Genomic DNA, 25,421 nt, shown 5'->3' on the forward strand with positions numbered 1-25,421 from the left:
TGTGTGTGTGTGTGTGTGTGTGTGTGTGTGTGTGCGTGTGTGTTATGGACCTCTCCTCAATGCCAGCAGCCTCTCCGTGGACCTTCAGACATTTGCAATATGTGAAAAATGCATGGCAGGAATGGTTGTTCACCGCATGGGTGTGGGCTACATCCTGTCTCTGCCTTTGGAAAAGGGAAAGGGAGCTGAAGAATGAGTGGAAGAGCATAAGGAAAAAGAAAAGTCACAGAGTAGAGGGAGAATGAGGGGAAAGCCTAACCAATGAGAAAGAGGGAAGACACAAGTTCAGTGTTGGCTGGAGGTTGTCTCATGTGCCTTCATACAAGAGCTAGATGCAGCGCATTGGCCCATTGTGCATTATTAGTGCTGCATTCATTCATTCATTCATTCATTCATTCATTGTAATTTATTCTCTTTATTTTCTTGTTCTTCCTTCCTTCCTTCCTTCCTTCTTTCATGCATTACATTTTTCGTTCTTTCCTTTTTATCCATTTTTATTTATTAGTAATTCATTTATTCTGTTATTTTTATTTTTCCTTTAGTTCTGTTCTTTTTCTTTCATTCATATATTTATACATTCTCTTTTTCTTCCTTTCCTTTTTATCTATTTTTATTTATTTTTTTGCTAATTTATTCTCTTTTGTTATTTTTCTTTTACTTCTGTTCTTTTTCTTTCATCCATATATTTATACATTCCTTCCTTGCTTCCTTCATGCATTTGTTCATTTATTTACTTCTCTTTTTATTATTTTTTGACAAATTATTTATTCTTTTTATTATATATACTTTTTTATTTTAGTTCTCTTTTCTTTTTATTTGTATTTATTCTCTATATGTTTCTTTTAATTTTATTTCCTTTTATTTGTTATGTATTTTCTCTTTTTCTTTTTCTTTTCTTTATTTCATTTTCTTTTTATTCATTTGTTTTATTTTCTTATTTCTTAATTGTATCTTTCTGTTTTATTTATTTCCTTTCTAAGTTCTTCACGGGCAAGTAAAACTCTGACTTTCTCCAGAAATCTACTTTCTAGTGCTCTTTGACCCTTGATATAACCCAGCAGAGCTTGTGGTGTGTAAACTTGACTCCCAGCGTTGGAGGAGTCAGCAGCGTGCGGGTGCTGTGACTCACAGATGAAATATTTTACTCTCTGTGATGCTAGCTCCGCCTCGCTGGGCCCTGAGAGCATGAGGCAGCGAGGCGCCGTGTGTGCCGAGAGAGAGACCTGGCCCTGCTGTGAACTACTCACTGGAATCACCTCACTCGTCTGCCTCAGCCGCTCCACTTGTTTGTGCTTTCTGCTCGACCTCTCGGTGCCGAGCGCAACTGCTTTAAGTCACGGCTGTCGGAGTGAGCTTTGTTTGTGTGTTTTACATTCCTTCCTGAATTAAATGGGCAAAATAAACAAACAAGGGTCGGAAAAAGCCGCTGGAATTCATCTCTGTATCCTCTCATGTCCTTATCTACAAAAAGGTTGCGCGTGGTGTGGGTTTATATGAACGCTAGGGACATACAAAGCAAAAATGTGTGTATTTGTGGCCACAGCTTTTTGGATGGAGGCTTTAGAGCATAGTTATGGCTGTACCTATTGTATTTAGTGTCTGTGCATGTGAGGGGGCAATAAAAATAGTCTCTGACCTCCTGATATGACACAGATCAGTACGGGCTTAAACCTTTTAATGATGCGAGTAATAAGGATTTTAATCATTCTGATGCCATTATTGTATTTGTATGTTTTTAAGTCTTTTAAAAAGAATTATCTTATTCTCACCATGGCTGTGTTTATTTGATCAAAAATACAATAAAACGGTAATATTGTGAAATATTACAATTTAAAATAACTGTTTTCTGTTTTAATATATTTTCAAGTTTTTATTGCTGTGATGGCAAAGCTGAATTTTTAGCAATCATGTTCAAATCAACCATGTTACTTTTTTTTCAGGATAGAACAAAGTTCAAAAGAACAGCATTTTTTTTGAAAGAAAAAATTTAAAAGTATATATACTGTGTGTGTATTTAAACAAACATATTTTGGTAAGGTTTGGTAAAATGTGAATGTGTATCTGTTAACTACATGGTTTAATCTGCACAACCATTCAGTAATAATACTGATTCAGGTCTCACATGCCATGTCAATGTCAATTTAGACATTGCGAAAATATTGTCTTGGAATTTAGCGATTGTGTTTTTAGATTCAAACTGTAACTTGTGGGTCTTTTTGGCTAGTACTGTATATAAAAGAATCAGAAGAATCATTGTTAATTGGACAAACTCTAAAAAGAAATTCAGGGGACCTGTTATTATAACTTAAACAAACGCATGGTAGCAAGTTAAAAATTCAAATGTATTCATTTAAACCTTGTTTTGATATCAAAACATTATTTTGATATGCTCTTTTGACGTAATAATGTTGATCATTAATGTAATACATTAACTCAGTGCTGTAATTTAAACTTGTGGAAGACCTTTTAAATTGAAAAGAAACTTTACATTTTTGCTTTAATTGATGTAAGTTGCAGTAAATGTTTTGTTGTTGTTTTGACAACTTTGAAAATTTGGCAGTGGATTTCTAGTTCCCACATGCTTTTCATAGGACTGTATAGTGTTTTTAAATTGAAAAGAAACTACATTTTTGCTTTAATTGATGTAAGTTGCAGTAAATGTTTTGTTGTTGTTTTGACAACTTTGAAAATTTGGCAGTGGATTTCTAGTTCCCACATGCTTTTCATAGGACTGTATAGTGACATTATTATTTATGTGTTTTTAATAAAAGAAAAGAAATTTTAGTGTTTAATGCTGTTATATTTAACAGCTTGTGGTTAGGTTGTGGGTGGCTTCATGAGAGTACACTACATTGACCATATGAGCAATGACTGTGCTAATGCCAGTGACAACTAATATTTCCCTTGTTCGTTAAATGTACATGCTAAATAAGTTACATTGACCCATTTGCTATGCTAACTGTTGGAGATTAATTGGACTCAATTATGTTACAAATTAGTAACAACCTTTCTGAATAATTTACTTAATTTGTGTTTATGCTACAAATTAAGTTTCTCTAACTCATTGTAGTTTTTTGGTTGAACATAATTTAATTAGAGGTTTTTCATTTTTGTTGTTGTTCAGCCAAAACATTTGTTTTTAGAGTGGGCAATGCACATATTTTGTGTGTTTCTGTGTCCCCAGCAGCAGTAACACATTTGAAATGTTTTCAATCTCATCTTTCTCCTCAAATTCACTTCAGACTGCAACTTCACATGTCTTGTTAAAATTTCTTTTGCTGTGGTGGTAGATTGAGTAGTGCTGCTGTGCCACCGCTGAATTGTGGTGCAGAAAATGCTGTCAGATTGTTTTAGTACAGCGTTCTGTCTACATTAGTGCAAGGATAAAAAAAAAATGTTGAAGAACAATTAACAGAATCCAATGTCAAGAAAATCCAGTATTTTTATTTATTTATTTTTTTAAATGAAGCACAACAGGATAAGAACAGTTTGTAGATTCACGACTCTACCTCGGTTTATTTGTCCTTCATTTTTTTTCCCCACACAGTTTGTGCTATAGACATGAATCATTTGGTTTGTTGAGGAGATATGTGCTATTTCTTTTTTGGTTTATACAACACAAAAAAAAATCATCTGGCACATGATAAAACCTTTAAAAAAATCTAATAGATTTACAGAGAGTCATATCTAGAGACCAGAATATCATAGACATATGAGGGTGGACTCTTTCGACTTGGACCAGAAAGCAGCCTGTCAAAAAAAAAATGTTGAAGAACAATTAACAGAATCCAATGTCAAGAAAATCAGTATTTTTATTTATTTATTTTTTAAATGAAGCACAACAGGATAAGAACAGTTTGTAGATTCACGACTCTACCTCTGTTTATTTGTCCTTCATTTTTTTTCCCCACACAGTTTGTGCTATAGACATGAATCATTTGGTTTGTTGAGGAGATATGTGCTATTTCTTTTTTGGTTTATACAACACAAAAAAAAATCATCTGGCACATGATAAAACCTTTAAAAAAATCTAATAGATTTACAGAGAGTCATATCTAGAGACCAGAATATCATAGACATATGAGGGTGGACTCTTTCGACTTGGACCAGAAAGCAGCCTGTCAAGAACCACCCACATCACCCTAGCTTAGTGAGTTTTGCATGGACAAGCATTACCATTTTGTTCAGAAAATGTGTAAATCTAGTTTTTAGTCCTCTTTAACCTCTGATTAGAACCCAACAAATCTTCTCATTTAAACTTCATGAGTTTTATGATCAACAGATGAATGCAGACATTCAAAAACCGCTAACGGAACCAAACGCATTAAATCATTCGAAAATGAAGATGTTGTGAATAAAAACGGTTCTCCATTCTCAGCCCCACCTCCTCTTCTCTTATTCCCCTACGCCTGGTAAGGCGATTCATTCATCAATAATTGATAATTGGTTAAGACGGGTGAAATGGAGAGGTAATTTGTTGAGTATAGGCAGAGTGCAGGGCCAAATGATTTGGCTTTCTCAGAACTACAACCGGAGTTTACTGAGTTCAGCTCCTCTCTTCTCGACGGCTCTCAAGGACGCGGCAGGCTGCTCATAGCCACAGGGCTGTTCCTCTCTCTCTTGTCCTCTATTTTTTTGCGTCATCTTATCCCATTCACTCTCTTTGTTTCAGGGTCCATCTCTATCCCTCGCTCCACATGGATCTCAGCAGGGGTTGTCGATACTCCACACACAGCTGTAATAGAAGAGTTACTGATGTGCAGCGCTTGTAAAGTGACCACCCGCTCATGTTCACTGTAGTTTCAGATTTCTTCATAGCAAGATAAAACCAGATAGCTTGTGACAGGCGTACGTGTGTGCTGAATGTTGGAGCGTGTGATGAAGAGGAGGGAATACTTATTGATTTCAGACAAACATCTTTTTTTGTTTTTTTTGAAAATCGCTTGATTCTTTTTGTTCTGCTGCCTTACCCTTCCTCTCCATGTTTCTCCATCTGTCTCTCTCTCTTTCGCTAATGAAACTCCAAATGAATTGAAGCACGCTCGCTGGTTTCTCTCCCTCCCTCCCTCCCTCCCTCCTTGTCGACTCTCTCCCACTTATCATTCTCCGTCTCACTCTTCCTCCATACAGCACATATATGTGGGGTTTGAGATGTCGTCTTTCTCTGTACATCCCCAGTAATCTTTTTAAGAGAAGGGTGATAATGTGTTAGCGTAAACCCAAATTAAGACAAGGCGTCTGTGTCGTCTTGCTCTCTTTTGGTTGTTTGCAGTCATTTTCACATTTGCACACATTGTGTTTGATTAGTCTCTGTTTAAAAGATGCATTTTTAGGTTGGATGAATGACGTTCACCAACTCATCTGCACCTTACTTTGAACTTTTCAGTCCTGTGAAGATGGTGTGATTCCCTGATTAGCGTCTTTGTAGTGCTTGTAGAAATGTTGTAGGTTTAACCCTGTGAAGCCAGACATGAAAATTTTAATTTATTAAATAAATACATAAATGGTTTTGTTTAGTATCATATTTAATTCATCAGGCTTGTAGACGGCATGTAGTGGGTTGTGTACAACAGGTTTTTCAGCAAGGGTTTAATCATGTTGTTAATTTAGAGGCCTTTGCATATCAAATATAAGACATTACACTTTATAGGTTTAAATGCCCCAAGGTTTTACTTGTTTGTTGTAAGTTGCTGTCAATAGAAAAGGATAGATGGATAGATGCATGTATATTAGTCAAAGGAAGATACCCTATTGAATTAAGTGGATCAAAATTATGCTGTGAGGGATATATTTACAGGTTTTACAAACAAAGGCATGCGCTGTATTAAGGTCCTAAATCTTTGGTTCTCAACTCAGGGGGTCGGGGTCCACTAGGGCGCCTCAGCAAACTTCCAAGTGGCCTTAAAATGATTAAAATAAGGCAAAACAAGCATTAAAATGAGACAAAACCACAAAAACGGAAAGATGATTCATATTTTATTCACGGTTTCATTTTTTTTCTTTGGAAGAACCAGGGATCCCACTGTCTTGTTGTGATTTCTAGACCTCAAAGTCATATAAATTAATAAATATTAGGCATTTTGATGAACAATTTTATAGTTATTCCAAGCTCTAAAATTCTTTATCGGGTAAATCTGTATCCATTAAATCATGAAGTCAATTTAAAATCATTGGTTAAAAAGAGTGAGAACCATGATGAACATTCAGCTCTTGTAGTGTCGGTCCTTCAAATTACAGTCAAAAAAGTTGCGAACCACTGTCCTAGATCACATAATTTTCAAAACTCATAACTTTAGTGTGCAAAAACTCCATAAAACACTTTGAATGTGTTTTTTTTTTTTTCTTTTTGGAAAAAGGTCTATTGCTGTGATTATTAAGTGGATTTTAGTGTGCTGCTAACTTGCTATGTTTTTGCTAGTTTTTAGGGTTATCTTTTTTTTTTTTAATACCTGGATTTTTATGTGATCAAGTAAGATCTGATCGTGATCACAGAAAGCACAAGTTCATTGCAGGTAAAGGGGCCTAAAATATCTTGATCGCTAGATATGTCTTATATGGTTTCTCCTTTAATGTAGTTTACATGGGTTTTTCTCCTCAACAAGCCTTGTGATTTGGAGCGACATTCATGTCTGTGACAAACAGTGTGGTGTGAGTTACACACCGAAGTGCAATACTTTTAGTTAGGTTGTAATCTATGACCTTCAGTATGATCAAAAGTAATTGTGATAGCCTTAGGGGTCGTTCATACAGAAGGCATTGTTGTGTTTAAAATTGCAAGACACAGGGCAAAGAAATGGAAAAAAAAAAGGTCTCAAAGCACAGTTTTTAAAAGTTGAACTTAACTTGAGCACCACATTTTTATAACACAAAAGACACAAGTGCAATGGTCAAAAACTTTTTTTTTTTTTACATAAAAACAATGAAAAAGCAGCGGAGTGGAATGCAAAAATTCTATAATGAAATGCACGAGCACTGTGTGAATGCTCCCTTAGCATTACTATTAGCTTGCCAAATAGTGATTGACTGACACTGGTTTTTCAAATTTCATTTGAAGTTTTAATTGGAATATGTTCTGACTGGATGGCCTATTGTTTACATACTATATTGCATTACATCATGACATATATGATATTAAATGACAAAAAATTGCTTAAAGGTGCTGTATGCAATTTTTGTTTTTACTGTACTAAAGCGTAAAAATATAAGTTTACAACATCACATACTTAATTTCTCTGAAAAACAATCCTACAGCCAGCTATTCTACTTTGAAATGTGAGTTCCATGTCGGAATGTCTGTTTTTGTTTTGGTCTGTGTGATTCTGCCCACTGCCAATTTACCTAATAGTATTTCGTCACCCTGTGTTGACCAGAAACATATTAAATGTGACTAAATCAACTCGTCGTCGCCTTCCATTGTCAGTTGTGCTCATTCCTGTTGCATATGGTCCTCAATCTGGCAACCCACGTGCGTGTCGAGTCTGAGGAGGAGGGGACAGCAGAAACGGCTCTCTCCAGTATTTTGGAATTGAACCATAGTACCCATTTCAACCACTAGCTGACTGTCAATGTTACATACTGCACCTTTAAATTGCATGAAAGGTAAATGATTTTGAGTAAATACTGTGTGAGATCATTCAGAAATATCTGAAAACCGATAAATGTTCCAGTAGGTGCAACTGACACATGGGAGAACTTGGAGTCAAGAGATTTATAGCTTCGATGCCATTTATAAATTTCATGTTATGGCCAATAACCAATAAATGGCCAATATTAAACATTCTTACTAGGGATGCTCCGATCGATCGGCATCGGCCGATAATCACATTTTATGACTCGATCGGTTCGTGAGATCGGCCGATAATCACATTTTATGACTCGATCGGTACTCACTACACTTGGCCGATCTCACGAACCGATCACAATTTGATGACGTCAACGCGTGACGACGTACATGATGCGTGGGGACATAATTTAATGATTTGGCGCCACAGTCATGTCATCGCTGGTGTGGAAATGCTATTACGTGTCGAGAAACAATGAAAAAATCGCTATTTGTCGTGTATGTTTTGCATGATGATATGATGAATGGATGGTTCATTTTTAACAGCAGATTCAGTGATGTTAGAGCTGATCTGCGCCTCACTGCACACATCTGCGGCGCGTTACGGTTCCACGGCTACTGGAGCTGATCGCGGCCGCTCTAGTCAGTGCTTAAGCGGCTCTCCATGCTGCTTGGCTAAAAATAGTCTTTTGTGAGTTGTCACAGACGAAATCGTCTGCCTCATGAAAAAAATGTATTTTAAAAAATGTAGTTAATATTTGCATCATTTATGATTTATTTTATCCATGGGAAACACATCCCACAGCACAACTACCTGAACCCAACTTCAATCTACTCATCACCTTATCTTTAACTGCGTTTGTAGCCGGCGCCATAGCCAGACTGATAAACAAACACAGACCGGAAGTTAACTTCGGGCCAGGCGCGTGCGCCCGATGAAACCTATATAAAGCTTGAAGCATCAGAATTGGACGGCATCGGTATCGGCCGATCACCATGACAAGAAATCGGTACTCAGTATCGGCTGCAAAAATCCTGATCGGAGCATCCCTAATGCTTACTACTTTTAAACATTCTGGTGCCTATATAACTATGAAAATCAGCCAATTAGCATCAACATACAGCATCACATCTGTAATAATATTAATAAGGGTATAAGGTGGACAAATGAAGGTTGTTTATCTTTTCCCTTTGAGTTTTAGGAGAAATGGAAGAGGAGATGGAGAACCCTGAAATAGTGGATCTCCCAGAGAAACAGAAGCATCAGCTGAGACACAGAGAGCTTTTCCTCTCTAGACAGCTGGAGTCTCTGCCTGCGACACACATCAGGTAACCTACAAAAAGCTTTGTTGATATTGAGGATACGCTTCGTTCTGCGGTGTTCTCTCTAACAGCCAACTGGACTCTCTCTCATTAGCGTCTGTGTGTGAGTCACACATCTCACACACATACTGGCTCCCTTCAGTCTTTTTCATGTTCTGGCCTAATGGAGTCCCCAGCACAGGAGAGTATTAACCTCTCGTTCATTCATGCCGCTCTCTCATCGCTACGAATTCAGCGGAGAGCAATTGAAAATTGAGTCAATCTTTTTTTTGCTCAAGGGCTTGTATTTTTCATCGAGTCATGTGAATAGAACCATTTAATGAGGATCATGCCCACTTTTATTTTGGAAGTTGCTATGAAGTCGTTGTTCTCAGGAAAGCGGCCATTCAGCATAAGGCTGCTTTTTAAACCACCACATCCGCTCGTGTCCTACTTACAAACCTGAGTTGCTGACCAGGTCACGTCTGACTCGCGAACATGTAAATCATCTTTTGTGTTTGCGAAGAAAGTCGGACCCAAGGGTGGAGTGAGCTTGACATTAAACCTTTCTGGATGAACAGGTTCTTCACTGTTGTTCGGTGATGAAAGATGGACGGCAAGCATCATCTCTCTCAGGGGCTGAAACAGTGACTCCGTTTCAAAATATAGTTGATTGGAATTTTCCTCCTGTTTTACTCATTTGCAGTGACCTAAAAACATGGACAAGGGTACTGGCAGTAAACACAAAAAAAAGGATTATGTTTGGAAACCTCTTTATTTAAAAATAGAGATAATTGTCTTTAAATGTTATTAAAATGTTACTGGCATTAAACACAACAACAGAGTTAAGTTAGAATTCAGGAGTTACTCAAATCTCATGTGAGGGCTTTGGCTACACTGCCAAAAACATTTCTTACTCAGCATTTTTGTTTTGTTTTTCGAAGGAAAATATCTAATTATCCTTAAAACAAGATACATTTACTTTGGGGGAAAAAAATTAAGTCTGTTTGAAGTCTGTTTGCTAGAAAAATAAACTTAATTCAAAGGGAAAAAATAAGTTTATTTTAGTAGCTTAAAATTTTATCGGATTTTTGCTGATGATGTCAATTGACCTTGCTTTGAGGATATTTAGATATTCTTACTGGAAAACAAGAAAAATTTTGAATAAGAAAAAGATTTTTGCAGTGTAGTATTTTTAAAATGGTATTCTTGGCCATTTTGCCACAATTTATATTGATACGATACTGGAAAGAGGTCAGGATGCGCAATGTTCATATTTACACCAACTTTAATGTTTGCATGTAACTTTGTTGGTTTGATGTTTTCTAGGTGTATTTTAGCTCTGGGATCTGTCAGGAGTTCTAATTCATGCAAACTTAGTCAAATAAAGTACAAATAAAATTTGAAATGATTGAATTCTAAGCATCAAAGCATAAGCTTTTTCTACGCATTATAACCAAATATCTTAATATCTTGGGGACCAGGTTTTTTTATTTAGACCTTTTCAAACTTTATACATATTATGACCTTTGAGAGATGTACTTGCAAAAAAAACAAACAAAAAAACACATTGTTTTGATTGAAGACAAAACCTTGTTTGATATTTCACAATTTTTTATACTTTTCCTCTCAGTCAGATTACTTGAAAAAAAAAATCAAAATAATCATTACTTGCAAAACTAGGCTCAGTTGGCGACAGTTAGACAAGCTGCTTTGAACGAATGCACCTGTTTAACTATAATCATCAAGGAAGAATTGTCTGTTTCTGATACTTTTGGCTCCCAATATTGAATAAGTTTTTACATTCTAAATTGTGTGATACAGTTTTAAATGGAATGAAATAACAAATGATCATAATCACTCTAATACTCATTTCTAAACCACAGCCAAACACAAAATTCTGTCCAGCAGTACTGTGAATGAACTATGTGAAGCGATTCAGATCTATTTAATGGCATATAAGGCTATGTGATTCAATCCACTGCTAAACCTGCGTGTTTGTGTTGTTTTTTTTCAGGGGGAAATGCTGTGTTACACTTCTGAATGAGACGGAAGCCCTCAAGTCCTATTTAGACAGAGAGGTGAGTGTCACAGCATTATGCTGAGGTGTTTCTACGCATGGGCAAATGCTTTTGTTTGCTTGAATTTGCTTGCGCTCTTCGTATCTCCGTTCACAGTATGTCTGCAAGAGGGAAATGTTTATCTGATGTGTGTGTGTGTATGAGAGTTAGTTTTGAGTCCCAATCCAGATGAATAATTCAGTGTGTTGACCCAGTATGTTCCTCTTCATATTTAGTAATGAGGAGGCTGGAGACTCAAGTCAAGCCAGTCCTCTAATGTCGCAAACACTGGCCTTCACCAGTTCATTTGTCTGTGTTTATATTAAAGGCCAGGAACATACTTTACCTGTGCATTCAAGTTCCAGCCTAGATTTTTTTTTCTCATTCAAGAGGCTGTTTCACTCGGATATAGTACTCTGTTATAATAGAGATGAAAAGATGATCGCAATTTCATACAGACTTTAATGCCTGATTGGGATAATCTCAAAAAGCCAGCTAGCACCCAATTAAACATCTTAGTCATTATATTGGTTGCCCACTAATGCTGCTTGCACTAATTGTAAGAACTAAATTAAGTTCTCATTAGGTGAAAGCTGGCTTCAGGAAGAAAGCGAAACAAAAGTCTCATTTTAAAGCAGTGTGTGTCCTGTAGTGAATGTGATCTGTGGGTGTTGGTTTGTCAGGAGAGGATGATGGTCGGGAGCTGGAAAAACTGGAGGAGGTGGTGTGGGATCCCAGCATCCCCCTCACCGAGAAACAGATCGACCAGTTCCTTGTCGTGGCTCGGTAAGATTCTGCAGCGGGAGCAAATTTGCTCTGTTTTTCGTGTGGCAGTCTGTTGTGAACATATCACTGAGTTTAAAAGACAATAAACAACAAAAACCTCAACTATGAAATTCTGAAGATGCCTCCGAAATATTATCTATTTTTTTTTGTACCACTCTATACCCTGTTATTTCAAACTGCATATTTTGCTCGCTCTCACTCACTCATTCTCTTTCACATTTTTTTCCCTCTCTTTCTCAAACTTCCCCAACCCCCCTCCCATGCAGGTCTGTGGGTACGTTTGCGCGGGCTCTAGACTGCAGCAGTTCAGTTCGGCAGCCCAGTCTGCACATGAGCGCTGCGGCAGCCTCCAGAGACATCACACTGGTACGGCACATCTCACATTCTCACACTCTCGCACACTCAACACGCTGCTGGAAGACTTCACACTTTAGTTAAGCTCAGCAGGTTCATACTAATTAATGGCAGACATATGCAACAAAAAAAAAACAATGGCTTCAGGAAGAAAGCGAAACAAAAGTCTCATTTTAAAGCAGTGTGTGTCCTGTAGTGAATGTGATCTGTGGGTGTTGGTTTGTCAGGAGAGGATGATGGTCGGGAGCTGGAAAAACTGGAGGAGGTGGTGTGGGATCCCAGCATCCCCCTCACCGAGAAACAGATCGACCAGTTCCTTGTCGTGGCTCGGTAAGATTCTGCAGCGGGAGCAAATTTGCTCTGTTTTTCGTGTGGCAGTCTGTTGTGAACATATCACTGAGTTTAAAAGACAATAAACAACAAAAACCTCAACTATGAAATTCTGAAGATGCCTCCGAAATATTATCTATTTTTTTTTGTACCACTCTATACCCTGTTATTTCAAACTGCATATTTTGCTCGCTCTCACTCACTCATTCTCTTTCACATTTTTTTCCCTCTCTTTCTCAAACTTCCCCAACCCCCCTCCCATGCAGGTCTGTGGGTACGTTTGCGCGGGCTCTAGACTGCAGCAGTTCAGTTCGGCAGCCCAGTCTGCACATGAGCGCTGCGGCAGCCTCCAGAGACATCACACTGGTACGGCACATTCTCACACTCTCGCACACTCTACACGCTTCTGGAAGACTTCACACTGTAGTTAAGCTCAGCAGGTTCATACTAATTAATGGCAGACATATGCAACAAAAAAAAAACAACTCAAACCTTTTTGGATCATTTGTCCAATTCTGAAACTGGTTGTTACTGAATTTTTTTCTTTATAGTGAATTAAACATCAAATGTTGTATTATAGCCAGATAATATTCATTACATTACATTACATTATGACATTTAATCCTGTCAAAAGAGGCATAATAAATATCTTTTCTCATCTTATTCTAAAATGTTGAATACAGCCTAGCTAATACGATACATAATCCTGAACATCCGTGATGCTTTTTCATCATATTATTTTCATCATTTTTATATACTCTTTTCTGATCTCATCTTATCTTTGTCATTGCGTGTTATTTAGCTTTTGTCTGATAACCTGTACAGATAAACTAGAATATCACACACTAAAAACTTTGAGCAGAAAATGCCCCCCCAAATTTTTTTTTTTGTGTGAAAGACAAAATAGGCTGCAAATTTGAACAGAAACGATTAATATCTGATAGTAGAATCATTAATTTGGAGAAGCAATGTGTGCATGATAAGATCCAGTTTTAGTTAGATTTAGTGTAAATGATGACTGATAAAGGATGATACAATATGTTGATGGGAAAGTGACTGTGTGGAAGCATATTGCAGTCAAAATTCAAATGCAATTACAAATTCAGTTTGTATCCATGAACTAGCGCAGAGAGTGAAAGGCCATTTAAACCATCATCTTGTGTGATACATTAAAAAAAGGAACCAGCTCACATGTTCCTTTCCTTTTAGAAATGGAAAATAAACCTTTTGTCCTTTGTTGTGTAAGTACAGATGTGTTTATATCAGCCAAAAGTCAATTTAAGATTTAGAGATTTTGTTTTTAGTATTCTGTCATAAGTCAACAAAAACATCTACTCAGTTTGTAATAGTTTATTTAAAGTCAAAATTGTATTAAACAACATTGACTGAATAATTACATGAATAATTATGCTGTTTTGAAGTTTATTCAATATTTTTAAATGTTATTTCATCGACACCAGTTCAAGGAAAAACGATTAATGAATTATAGAAATACGGTATTAGGCATTGTTGTGTTTTAGATGTCATATTTTATTAATTAAATGTATAGTTATTTCAAACAAAGGCTACTTTAAAATTAGCATTTTTGGTTTTACCGTCAGTCTTGAGCCCCGTTCACACCAAGAACGATAACTATAAAGATAACGATATTAGCGTCCACACCAGCGAACGATATCGTCCGTTTATTCTAAGCGCACATGTGTCTTCCGCTTTAAATTCTTGAGCTCGTTACAGCAGGATGGATTCTGATTGGCTGTCAGTGTTTTATCGTTCATCAGCTGGAAAAAAAATCGTTTTGAAAGTGATCACAACGATATCGTTCCTCTGTATCGTTATCGTTATAGTTGTGGTGTGAACTATGCTATTCTTTAATATTGAGAACGATTTTTAGAGCTATATCTTTATCGTTATCTTTATAGTTATCGTGCTTGGTGTGAACGAGCCTTTAGTGTGTCCGGTTTCCATTTTACTTAAAGTTAAAGTGTGACAGTTCAACAAGCAGAATTACAAAAATAAGGGCTGTTACACGTAGCTTTCTTGGATGCCATTGGTCAGTCAAATTCATGCCATTGGTTGAGCTAGTGTTTCTGTCAGGATGCTCAGACTCATAATATGAGTGGCAAAATTTGATTAGAATTTAAAGTGCACAGTGATCATCTCAAATAATCACAATTAGATCAAATAATCCCCACTAGGTGATTATGTAATAATTGCGACAGGCCTATTGCCAGCTCAGTGTTCAGTCTCAGCCTATAGGCTGTACGAGAAGAACATCAGAGCATGGGTTTCACTCTCCAGCCACCCAACTCTGCCCGTTGTGTACAAAACATGAAGGAAAGATGCCAGAGGGCAACATCCCCATGCATAAACATACACACGCTCATGCTGCCCACACAATTCTTCTTCGTCTAGTGTCAATGTTGTTCGCAGGATTGAGCAATTCCGATTTTCTGAAAACAATGGAATGTTTGGTGACGAATCTTGAATTTGAGCCATCGTTTATGATGTTTTCTTATCTCAAATTTTTTTTATTTTCAGTTTCACGCCATGGACACGTTGCATAAGAACGGCTATGACATGACACGGGCCATCGCGGCGCTGGTACCCCAGGGTGGGCCGGTGCTCTGCCGGGATGAAATGGAGGAATGGAGCGCGTCCGAAGCCAACCTGTTCGAGGAAGCGCTCGAGAAATACGGCAAAGACTTCACTGATATCCAGCAAGACTTTGTAAGTTCATCCCAGAAGGGTGTTCAGGCTGAATTTCTTCCGTTTGTACTACAGCATAGCGTGGCTTTGAAAAGATTTGAACAGCATATGTTAAGGTAATTGTGGCAGTAATGACTGATAAACTGCCTTTGTTTAGGGACAGCGAGTGTGCCAAGTGTGTGTTTAACTCTGCCATCTGGTGGTTGATGGGTGTATGTGCAGCACTGAGTGTTTCGGCTCGGGGTTTTAGAAATCTCTACTTAGAGAAACAGGGAGGAGCCAGGCATGGAAAATGGGCACACCCTAAAGAAGTGAACCAGCTTATTCAGGGACACAAAGGATGGGAAATGGAGCTGGGTTTCTGTTTGCCATCACAAACGGATTTGCTTCAGAAAAAGATTCCTTTCACCAAAAATGAAAACTCATCATTTACTCACCCATTTGATGTTGCTTTTTAAATCCATATGATTTCCTTCTGTGGAACAAAACAACTGATATGTTTAAATATTTTCATGCATCAACTCTAAAACTCAAAAAACACCAAAAAAGCTCCATAAAAGAATCCGTATGTCTCATTTCAAATCGTCTGAAACCATATGAAAACTATGTATGAAACTGACCAAAACTGTAATTATTATTCACTCATAATCTACACCTGCAGTGAGCTGCACCTCAAGAGCCGCTGCACCAGTCAGTGATTTGAACCGTTTTAATGTGTGAGACTCGTTCACTTATCCGTTTCTCAAGTTCAATTTAATGATCTGACTCAGTGATCTCGAGTTAAAAGGTTTTAAAATGTCATAGACTTTTGTTCATCTTCAGAACACAAATAAAGGTACTTTTTAATATTCTCTCATCCTTTTTGTCCATTTATTAAAAGTCAGTGTAACCAACACTTTCACACATTAGAAAGACATCGTATATTTATCTCACATCAGTGTTTATATGTGGAAAAAAAGCCTAATTTAAATGTGTTCATTAAGTAAATTGATCATGTCTCTTCTGAAGACTTTAATTAAACTGCTCAATTTATAGAGACAATGTCTTTATAAGCATCAAAGTTTTGGACTGCGTGGATGTTCAGTGGAGGAGCAGAAATTTCTCGGATTTCGTAAAAAATATCTTAATTTGTGTTTCAAAGATAAATGCAAGTCCTGTGAGTTTGGAAAGACATGAGGATAAGTAAATTATGACAGAATTTTCATATTCTTGTAACCTACCCATTTTACAAAATGGGGTTAAATGTAATTAAACGGCTATTTTGTTGATGATTTTAGTGAAGTATTCAGCTTTTATTGTTCTATTCCAGCTTCCTTGGAAGTCTCTGACCAGCATCATTGAGTATTACTACATGTGGAAGACCACAGACAGATACGTTCAGCAGGTAATCCAACACGGCTGTATCAAGTCTCTGTGTACAAGTTGAAAACCTAGATAGTTTTCACATTGAGACTAACTGTCTCTTGTTTCGTACAGAAACGATTAAAAGCAGCCGAGGCTGAGAGCAAGTTAAAGCAGGTTTACATCCCAAACTAGTGAGTATTTCAACAGGTCGAAGCTGAACCCTGGATTTGGCATTTCATCATAAGCTTTAAGTGATTGCACTTTGACCAGATGAAATCCAGTAACCGTCATGGCCTTTTTTCTACAGTAACAAGCCCAACCCTAACCAGTTGAGCGTGAACAGTGTGAAGCCAGGGCTTGTGAATGGAGCAGGGGCTCTTCCGGGATCACCAGGCCAGCCGGTCGGATTGGGCAGAGCATGCGAGAGCTGTTTCAGTGAGTATTTGACCAGCTCTTAAGTAATTCAAATGTTAAAGGTGACATTAAACTGGAATAGGACAAAGTATTTGTACATGTAAAAAAAAAATACACTTCCACTTTGAAGACATATTCTACAGTTTTTTTTTTAGCATTTTTTCCCCCTGGTAATGTTAATCGAGATTTTTCTCATCAAATGGCGCTTTTCCACTGCACGGTACGTCTCGGCTCAGCTCGGCTCAGTTTGTGTTTCCACTGCAGTTCAGTACCGCTTTAGAGTGGGCGGGATTATTCACATGTCGTTATAGTTGCGCATCCTCTACTGCCGCGACCTCCTGAAAAACTTTTTAATTCCGCGTCGTCCCATCAAGCTCTCGCTGGATCCGCTCCTCGGCTATCAACGAGAGGAACGTCTGTACTTCCTCAACAGACCATGAAACAGTAAATTCAAGTTCAATGACACAGGAAGTGGCGATTCTCTCTGGCAAATCAGTCATCAGCAGGGTTTACATGTCACATTTTGGTAACGGTATGGCTCGCTTGGAACCTCAGCCGAGGTGGTACTGAAAAAAGTACCAGGAACCAGGTACTGTACACAGTGGAAAACCCCCCAAAAGCGAGCCGATCCATGCCATGCAGTGGAAAAGCGCCAAAAAGCAGTAGTCATGTAGTTTTCCCGGACTTAGAATTAAACATGCAATTTTTTGCTGCTATACCTTGATGATTTCTACATCAGTGTTGTTGTTGTTAACTAAGGGTGCGTTTACAACCAAAAAGTTATTATTTTGTGTTTTTCCACGTACAAACATTGTCGAAACGATCCCTGTTCACACAGATCTGCAATAAAGACTTAAAAACACTGTATTATGCATGGCAGGCCAGCATTTGGTGATGTCACTTTGTAAAGAAATATTACACATGTAATTATATATAATATTACACACATACATGTAATATGAATGCACACAAAGTCACTGTTTTCATAAATTCACGTTTTTGTAGTTATAACGGTATTATTTTCAAAAACTTGCACTTTGACACCCATTTTCAAAAGTTTGCATCAGACCCCGAAAACCCCTTTGTCATGTAATTGAAAGGCCAAAATGCATAAAACGTTTTCGATTTTTAGTTGAAAACTGTGTTGTGTAAAATGTGTTTTCCGTAATTGTAATAAAGCTCAAATAAAATAAAATAAAATTAGAAATCATGCCTTGGCAACTAACTGAAATAATTGTAAGTTGAAGTTCTAAAATTATTAAAACTAAAATTGAAAAATATATATATATATAGTTAAATAGAAATATTGTTAATATTAATAAAAAAAAACAATAATGATGACAGAAACACAGCAAAATTACTCAAATTTAAACTATATATAAAAAAAAAAATACTAAGAATAAAAAAGCGAATTCAAAATATCAATAAATACAAATAAAAATAATACTATAGTAACACTGTTCTACATGTAAATGACATCTGTTATGATTGGTTAACCTCATGGAATAATGCACATGAAATAAGCAAGTAATAAGTAATAATGTCCCAACCAGTACAGGCTGAATACAATAAAGTAGCTGAGCACTGATTTGACTTTTATTTATTTTATTTATTTATTTATTATTATTTAACAGGATAAATCCTGTTTTCTATTATATGCCAGCTTTAATATTATTTCAGGTTAAAGGTTAAACTACAGCGAGTAGAGCAGAGTAGTGTTGGAAGGAGTTTGATGTGTTTTGTTTGTGTGTAGCCACTAGCTCGTATCAGTGGTACTCATGGGGGCCGCCCAACATGCAGTGCCGACTGTGTGCCTCCTGCTGGACTTACTGGAAAAAGTACGGAGGTCTGAAGATGCCAACCAGACTGGATGGAGAGAGGCCTGGACCCAACCGCAACAACATGGTGGGTGTAAAGTGGATTCTCTCCAAACATGCTCCACAGGGCTCCGAGTCAATTCTTGACATGAAATTCTTGCTCTCTCCCCTGAGTCGTTTTATTTAGTCTTTTTTTTCTTTTACTGTGCAATTCTGTTTTAATATGTCTCTTTGTGACTGTTATGAATGCCCTGAATGAGCGAAACTTTGTTTTTCTTTTATGTTTAAAAGATGTTTAAAAGTGAAATTTGTGGACTTTAAAAGTAAAATGCAATATTTCGATTTTGCTGTTACCCAGAGCTTGACTTTCATCTCGCTGTCTGTGTTCAGAGTCCTCACGGTCTGCCCGTGAGACATAGCGGAAGCCCAAAGTTTGCCGTTAAGACCAGACAGGCTTTCTACCTGCACACGTCTCAGCTGACGAAAGCTGCTCGACGCGTCTGCCAGGACCTGTTGAGATCCAGATATTTGGCCAGACACCCGTACATACCTGTCAACACTACCGCTATCAAAGCTGAGTGTGAGTATCTGCTGTGAGACATGAATATGGTACTTCAAGTTTAAATTGCTCTGATGGTATTTCTTATTTTGGAATTTATATATGAATTATGGGACGTTTTTTTACTTTTTTTTATTATTAAATTGAGGGTCAATGACAAATAAGAGTATCTAAATGATTGGGATTTTTTTTTTTTTTGTATTTAGATTAAAACATGAACCAAGTTCTTACTCACGGTCTGCCCGTGAGACATAGCGGAAGCCCAAAGTTTGCCGTTAAGACCAGACAGGCTTTCTACCTGCACACGTCTCAGCTGACGAAAGCTGCTCGACGCGTCTGCCAGGACCTGTTGAGATCCAGATATTTGGCCAGACACCCGTACATACCTGTCAACACTACCGCTATCAAAGCTGAGTGTGAGTATCTGCTGTGAGACATGAATATGGTACTTCAAGTTTAAATTGCTCTGATGGTATTTCTTATTTTGGAATTTATATATGAATTATGGGACGTTTTTTTACTTTTTTTTATTATTAAATTGAGGGTCAATGACAAATAAGAGTATCTAAATGATTGGGATTTTTTTTTTTTGTATTTAGATTAAAACATGAACCAAGTTCTTAGAAATGGTACAAAAATTTTATGTTTTGTAACCATCATTGATATCTGATATTTTAAGAAACTTATTGATCTTGTCACAGCCCTGAGTCAAGTCAAGTCAAGTTTATTTGTACATCGCTTTTCATTGCAAAGCAACTTTACAGCAAATTAAGTTTCTACAATATTTAGTGGTAGCTTATCAGTGGTGACTGTCAATTAATGTACATATGGCAGAAATGTACGAAAAAATCAATTTAAGACGTAATAAAACAGACGATGAACACTATTAACAGCAATTATTATATGATGCAATCAAACTTATAGCAAAATGTGGTAGTTCCCGGAGTAATTTTTCAGTTGTTTTTTTCTTGCATGTTTCTGTATATTGGTTGTACCGCAGAACTGATTTGAATGCATTTTCTGATTTAGTTGATTTAGCAAACAAATGTTATTGATGTTTTATTAATATTTTAATTCAATATTAATTAATATTTAATTAAATAATTTTAAAATATTTAATTAATTTAAAAATTAATATTGTTATTAATATTTTACGGTATTAATAAGTTTTATCAAAACTCTTCAAAAAAAATTTTTTTTTTTTTAGAATTTCTTAAAAAAACAAAAATTATGTATACATGAATAATTAAAAAATATGTAAACTACCATTACTACATTCTTTTAAAGAGGCTTTTTGTCTTCATTATTAAATCAGTTGTGCCACCCTTATTTTTAAAAAAAAAAATTTTTGTGCATTTTTTGCTTCCAAAAATATCAAAATATGATGAAAAGCATGTTCATCATAAGATGAGTATTCAAGAAAATAAATGGATTTTTTGTGTGTGTGTGTGTGTTTGTATTTCTGAATTAAAAATAAAATGTTGTGTCATTGACTCTGTACTGAATTACCACATGAACCTAATTAGAATATAGAATTTTAATGGCATTTCTTATTTCAGTTGCCATCAGGTTGCCAGATATGTCCAAAAAGCCTCCATCTCTAAAGCAGACCGTAAGGAAGCCTTTAGAGTCAGTGGTTAGATATCTGGGTGAGTGAAGCTGTCTTTCTTCAAAATTTTTTTCAAATTTTCAAGCAAACTCATTTTATTCATGTCTTTTCAAACCATTTTCCAGAGGCCCACCCCTGCCCAACCAAATCAGATCCTCCACGAGGAGCCACCATTTCCATGGGCAGCCTGACGCCCATCAAATCCACGCCCATCCTCAACAATGGCTCCCCCACCATCCTGGGCAAACGCATCTACGAGCAGCACAACGGTTTGGATGGTAAGCCATCGGCTTGTGTGTAAGACGAATGGCTTTAAGGGTTGTCATGGTAACGGATCAGCAGTGTCTCACATGGATCATTAGTCCTGCGGGAGATCAGACCCCAAAAACACAGACTAAAGTCACTGTAACCGTAGATTCAAAAGAAGGGCTTCCCAAGCATGTGGCGCGGATATTAGGAACACTTATGTATGATCCCCTGTCACACAGTGCTTCATTACCCTCTTGTCTCTATGAAGGCTTTGGAGAGAAACCAGTGTTCAGCAGTTATATAAATTTCTGATGAGCTTGGCACCATTCTGTCCAAAGCAGCAAATCCTTTTTCTTTACCCCCATACTGATTTTTCAGATTTCTTTTATTTTATATTTTAATTTATATTTGGGGTCTTAATGCACTTATTGATATGGTTGGTGTTATGTGGTTGTGATAAATGGCACATGGTCGTTTCCATGTTGCCGTCTTCAAACCAGGTCCTTTGTGGTGTGAGCAGCATGTATTATGTAAAGGATGGGGTTAGCAGAAGAGTGCATGTAGTACCTCTTAGAACTAGTAGGGTGACATGACTCTTCAGGGTGAACGGCTCATGAAACTGTAGAATGGAGCAGTGTCTGGAGTCTCAATGATGGTAGCATTTTTTCAAAACCTGGAAAGCTGCTCTGATACGTACTTCCTACATGAGTAGCTGTCTTCTAAGGTAGCATCCTAAATGGAATGGAATCTTATAAGTGACTGTTTTTGAGTGCTGTACATAGGCAGCAACTTCATGTCCCACACAAAAAGCTCTCTTTATTTAAGCACACTAGAGACTCAACTCAACTCGTTTATAGTGTTGTTTTTGGCGGCCTGTTTTAATTTTAGTTTTAGTCTAGTCTTTGTGTGAAACTGTCATTTTAGTTTTTATTAGTTTTAGTCACGTTCATACTCTTTTTAGTCTAGTCAAGTTTTAGTCAACTAAAAGTCTGAGCATTTTAGTCTAGTTTTAGTCAACGAAAACTGATGACATTTTAGTCTAGTTTTAGTCGACGAAAATATCTACTTTATCATAATTAGTACATTTGCATTTATTCATTTAGAATACGCTTTTATCCAAAGGAACTTACATTTGCGGAAAACAGCAAGCGATTCATCATAAAGATGAAAAATAAACACAGGGAAGTGCTTGTTGTAATAGGAGGTTTCCGACATTGTTCAGATTAGAACATGCTAGACAGGGAGGGATCAAGGAAAGAAAGCAAAGGATGCAGTCAAATGTTGACGAAAGAGATGAGTTTTCAGCTGTTGCTTTTAGTATTTACAAATGCACACAATATGGAATATACTGTACACCAGACAGTACAAATATATGTACATAAAATTGTGTATATAATAAATAAATATATATATATATATATATATATATATATATACACTGAACAAAATTAGGCAAAGGAGAAGTGCTCACTAACACAGATTTAGACAGATTTGTGAACAATATTTGAGAGAAATTGGCCTTTTGTGTACATAGAAAAAGTCTTGGATCTTTGAGTTCAGCTCATGAAAAATGGGGGCAAAAACAAAAGTGTTGCGTTTATAATTTTGTTCAGTGTATATATATATATGAGTGTAAATATTATATTATATTGGGTGTAAATGTTTTTTTATCAAAATGTATAGATGGATTTATCCCCTCTCTTTCTCTCTTTATGTGTGTCAGGGTCCAAACCCAAAATTCTGGCTCCTCAGTGGGAAATAATGGCCAAGAGGGTGTCTGAAGCAGGTCGAACTCCCTCTGGCCTGCAGGATGAGGTTCACGAGCTGGACTGACCTCTGCTTTGACAACTGACTGCTACACTCTGAGCAGTTGAGCAGGTACAGCTCTCCTGACCATTTCAAATGACGTAGATAATTTTATACATTTGAGCTTTAAAAATGTTTAGATTAAAAAAAAAAACTTCTATCAGAAACAAATGTAAAATGTGTATATACACTCCAGTTCAAAACTTTTTTTAAATCGCACAATCTAACCATCCCCAAACTTTAAAACAGAGTACTCCTCCTACTCCAACTCCTTAAAAATACTCCTAAATTTGATCTTTTCTAGCCTATTTGTTTTTTTTCTTTTTCTTTTTTTTTTATATCGTGTAACACTTCCAAATAGGGGTATTAATTAATTTTTTTAATGTGTAACTTTCATGTACAAGTTTGAATACTGTAAATAGCTTATGTCATTGTATTATTTGCAATGCTGTAAATATATGTTTTCAGTACATAGCACTAATTCCAACATATTAAAGCAAAAATATGTCTTGTGTTGTATTACAAATTCTGACAGCATCTCTTCAATGCTTAATTTTCAGGTGACTCGAGAGATTTTTTCAGCTCTCAGCGACTGATGGACCTAAGAACGGATCTGCGGTCAGAAAGCCCTGTCCAGGTGGCCCATTTTTACAGCTGAAGCCATTGAAATGACTGCAAAGCCCTGACATTTCCATGGGTTAAAACAGCCTGAAGCGCTCTGTTTTTTGCAGCCTGTGGCCAATCGCAGGACTGACCTGATTGTACAGGACTGATTATTATTATTATTTACCATCGGCTGTTACTTCTGTCATTGTAATTATAATTATTATAATTACAATTATTATTACTGTTCTTTTTTTATCAAGTATAACCATTTTCTTTCTAATGACTTGAGAAAATGTAAGAATCTTGAACGTTTCTTGAAACAACGTCCTTCCAAACCATAATGTAAAGGTGGGACGAACTGTCATTTTTGTCTCTTGCGTTGTTTTGTAACATGTCTGCTCCGAGCTGATGTGAAGGACTATATGACTTCTGTTTCTCTTTATTTGGATGCTTGTTTTCTCCGGTTCTGTTAGCCCGTCCTGCCACAGTGGTTTAAATTATTCAGAAAGACAACGGAACGTTCTTTTTCTACCTTTTTCACGAGTATTGCAACTGCTCCTATGTAATTTCTCTTTTGTGAATATGTAAATGAAAACAGGAGGGAGGTGTTATTGTACAGTGGCGCATTTTGGGCCTTTGGTGGTTATCAAAGCTTGTTGTAATGGATTTGCCATGCACAGCGTATTCTTTGAAATGTCTTTTTGTAAGGAAACCTCCCTAGCTCTCACTTGCATATACAGAGAGGTGATGGGAAATCTGAAAAGGTACAACCCCATTAATACAATGATGCACCTTCTTAAGAATGAGCTTGTATGAGAGTGTGGTTTTTGAGTTATTCCTCACGTATGCACGCAGCAAAAAACAGACCGCTTCAGACCAGGGATATGTGATACAACCCAGTTTACTCTGCAGCTGGCTTATCAAATATTGATATCTTTAGGCCAACGCAGAGCTTCGCACACTCATCGCACATTACTTTTTTTTTTTTAAATATTAAAATGACAAGGATGTATACACATACAACAGACTGAACTTGTAAATATTTTTGGAAAATCTCAATAAGTAATGTATAATTTGACACTTGCAACCAAAGATACTGAGCTTAGAGGTTTAAAGGATGTATTTTTGGACAACAGCTGGGGAATGATATTTTTATAGACCTGTTTTAATGAACTGCCATCATATCTAAAACAGAATAGGTAGAATATAATTTCATTCCTTACAAAAGAGATGGAAATTTGGAGTCAATTGTGATGGGGAAAAAATTACACGACAGATATCAGGCAAACAGTATTTTAATGTTTTTCATTTGTTATTAAAGGGATATTTAATCCAATAATAAAAAGCTGTCGTTTACTCACCCTCATTTTGTTCAAAACCTGTATGACCTGTATTTTTTTCTGTGGAATATAAAAGATATTTTAAGAAACATTTCAGTGTTTTTTGTCCATACAATGAAAGTCAATGATACCAAACATTTGGTTATCAACATTCCTGAAAATATCTTCTTTTGTGTTTCACTGAAATAATCAAGTCATACAGGTTTGGTATGACATGAGTAAATGATGACAGAACTTTAATTTTTGGGTGAACTGTGCCATTAAGTGAGGTTATATTTTCTAGAAAAGATTATGATCCTGCAGCCACAGGGGATTTATGTTTATAGCTGTAAGTAAAGTCCAGGATTTTAATGTAAGACACCTCATACTTAATGCGTTAATTCAACTTAATTGTGATATTGATATGCACCTGTGATTTTTAATTGATAATTTGTGTTTTATTATATTACTGCCACATGATCAGGCACTGTCTATGAGTTTTACATTTGCAGTACCTTGTGTTCAGTTGCATGGGCTCTTCAGCTCGAAGCCCCGGATCTAGAGTTGGGGTACTTGGACTCGAATCTGACATGGACTCT

The 25,421-nt window shown here is 36.7% G+C and overlaps 1 protein-coding gene across 1 annotated transcript in view; it reads left to right on the top strand.

The window, feature by feature from the left end:
• LOC107741866 (metastasis-associated protein MTA1-like) overlaps positions 1 to 24,346 on the top strand; it is a 53,710-nt gene extending 29,364 nt beyond the window's left edge. Inside the window, exons 4-18 of the mRNA XM_016554668.1 lie at positions 8,764 to 8,890; positions 10,881 to 10,956; positions 11,612 to 11,709; positions 12,283 to 12,393; positions 12,660 to 12,759; positions 14,932 to 15,120; positions 16,409 to 16,483; positions 16,576 to 16,634; positions 16,751 to 16,878; positions 18,611 to 18,762; positions 19,065 to 19,254; positions 20,793 to 20,882; positions 20,968 to 21,120; positions 22,815 to 22,969; positions 23,458 to 24,346. Coding sequence (XP_016410154.1) covers positions 8,764 to 8,890; positions 10,881 to 10,956; positions 11,612 to 11,709; positions 12,283 to 12,393; positions 12,660 to 12,759; positions 14,932 to 15,120; positions 16,409 to 16,483; positions 16,576 to 16,634; positions 16,751 to 16,878; positions 18,611 to 18,762; positions 19,065 to 19,254; positions 20,793 to 20,882; positions 20,968 to 21,120; positions 22,815 to 22,924 — 1,658 coding nt within the window. The 3' untranslated portion in view covers positions 22,925 to 22,969; positions 23,458 to 24,346. The remainder of the gene's footprint in view (positions 1 to 8,763; positions 8,891 to 10,880; positions 10,957 to 11,611; positions 11,710 to 12,282; positions 12,394 to 12,659; positions 12,760 to 14,931; positions 15,121 to 16,408; positions 16,484 to 16,575; positions 16,635 to 16,750; positions 16,879 to 18,610; positions 18,763 to 19,064; positions 19,255 to 20,792; positions 20,883 to 20,967; positions 21,121 to 22,814; positions 22,970 to 23,457) is intronic.
• Positions 24,347 to 25,421: the final 1,075 nt, after the last annotated feature.

The sequence above is a fragment of the Sinocyclocheilus rhinocerous genome, unplaced genomic scaffold, assembly GCF_001515625.1.
Source record: "Sinocyclocheilus rhinocerous isolate Xijiao unplaced genomic scaffold, SAMN03320098_v1.1 scaffold1157, whole genome shotgun sequence".
NCBI classification, from domain to species: Eukaryota; Metazoa; Chordata; class Actinopteri; order Cypriniformes; family Cyprinidae; genus Sinocyclocheilus; species Sinocyclocheilus rhinocerous.